At 43.5% G+C, this 1,682-nt stretch overlaps 1 protein-coding gene across 3 annotated transcripts in view; it reads right to left on the bottom strand.

The window, feature by feature from the left end:
• Nucleotides 1-334: 334 nt before the first annotated feature.
• Nucleotides 335-1,682, bottom strand: part of LIMCH1 (LIM and calponin homology domains 1) — a 388,718-nt gene continuing 387,370 nt past the window's right edge. For all 3 annotated transcript variants that reach the window (XM_012648487.1, XM_012648485.1, XM_012648484.1), the window contains one exon: nt 335-1,002. In XM_012648487.1, the coding sequence (XP_012503941.1) occupies nt 977-1,002 (26 nt within the window). In that variant the 3' untranslated portion in view covers nt 335-976. The remainder of the gene's footprint in view (nt 1,003-1,682) is intronic.

Below are 1,682 nucleotides of genomic sequence, written 5' to 3'. Positions count from 1 at the left end.
CGGAGAACTCGCAGGCAAGGGTGAGCAGTGTGGACACCTGAGGACGGACTCACCTCGATGTCTCATATTCCACATGCCTCACATTAAGTCTCCGAACCTAACGCCTGGGGAGAGGCAAGAAACACAGGCCTCGTGGCTGTCATTGACCTGCTGCTCTTTGGAAGATTAAACTTCCGCACAGATTTTGGTAATAACTTTGGAAGTGATGGCTGAAATATTTCCCTCTGGTTTCTTCCTACCCTTGGGCAACGTCCCGGAGTGCAAGTCTAGCTGAGGTCGCAAGGGTTCTCTTTATCTGATGAACCAGCCTATATCAACGGCATAGCGTCCAAGGTACACAGAATCTAATACTAACGGTGCAATAATTTATTGGTATAATTTCTACCTCAACGGGTAAGTAACACAAATGTTTCAGGATTACAGTATATATTATCGGACTAGCGTCTCTGCATTAAAAACAAGTCATAGCTCAGAGACAGAGCTCACCGGGATGCTTAGTTTCTGAACGCATTAAATCTATGCTTCTGTCTTAGAAGACCATGTGTCTCAGATTGGCATGTCTTGCACTTTCTGCAGCTCAATTCTGTAAACAAAGTGTTTAATTCCCAGAAGTTCCAAAACAAAACAGGTTTACTGCATCATTTAGCTCATTCTCAAAGAAAAGAGTAACACTTTTTAAACCGTAAGCCTGTTTGACCGTGCTGTCACCTCTCTGAACTATTCAGGATCAATACAATCCAATATTCTTCTGTATATACCGTGCAAATGCAAAAACAAACGAACAACAACAACAACAAGAATTAAACCCAGGAAGAACGCAACCACTGTGCTACAAAAGAACGGATACCACCTTTTAGATTAGCCTTTCCGACATTAGGTGAATGCTGAGAAGCCCCTGAACTTGGGATCTTGTTAAGCGATGGCCGGGGGCACCATCAGTAGAGAAACGGGGAGTCATCTGGAAGCTCGGAGCTCGTCACAATGCTGTGGGCTGGCCAGCACCTGCGACCGAGAACACAGAGCAGCACTCAACACACCTTGCTTTAGATGTTTTAAAATTTCCCAAATTAGCAATTACCTTTACCGAAGTCTCTTCCTCCTGGAGGGAGGGGAAACTTGTCCCCCCCACCCCGTTACTAAGTGTGGGCCAAGGACAAGCAGATTGACATCACCTGGAGTTTGTCAGCAACGCGGACTCCTGAGCCCGCCCCAGACCCACTTAAAGAGATGCCCCGGGCGAATCTCATCTACCGCAGAGTTTGATCAAATGCTCTGGAACTGCCCCAAACCAAGTAATCGCCATCCATTTCCTACTTTGCCCCCTGGAGTAAACAAGCAAGAAAATCATCTCTTTTCTCTCGGTTTCTTTAGGTTTTGATTTCTCTAAGAATAAATACATTGTAACTGGAGGAATTTGACATAAGATCTAGAGATAGGATGGCTAGATTTAGCAAGTATAGATACAGAACACCCAGCAAAATTTAATTTCAGATAAACACATAACCTTTTAGTGTGAGTACATTCTATGTGATAGTTGGGACACACACGTACTAAAAAAAAAAATTGTTGTTTATCTGAAATTCGAATTTAACTAGGCAAAAAAAATTTCACTGCGTGTCTTGTATTTTATCTGGCAACCCTATCTAGAAAGGACTGTTTGGGTTCCGTATTTTCTTCACAAG

The sequence above is a fragment of the Propithecus coquereli genome, unplaced genomic scaffold (assembly GCF_000956105.1).
Source record: "Propithecus coquereli isolate 6110/MARCELLA unplaced genomic scaffold, Pcoq_1.0 Scaffold288, whole genome shotgun sequence".
Lineage (NCBI taxonomy): Eukaryota > Metazoa > Chordata > Mammalia > Primates > Indriidae > Propithecus > Propithecus coquereli.
This window is presented reverse-complemented; position numbering and strand designations above follow the sequence as displayed.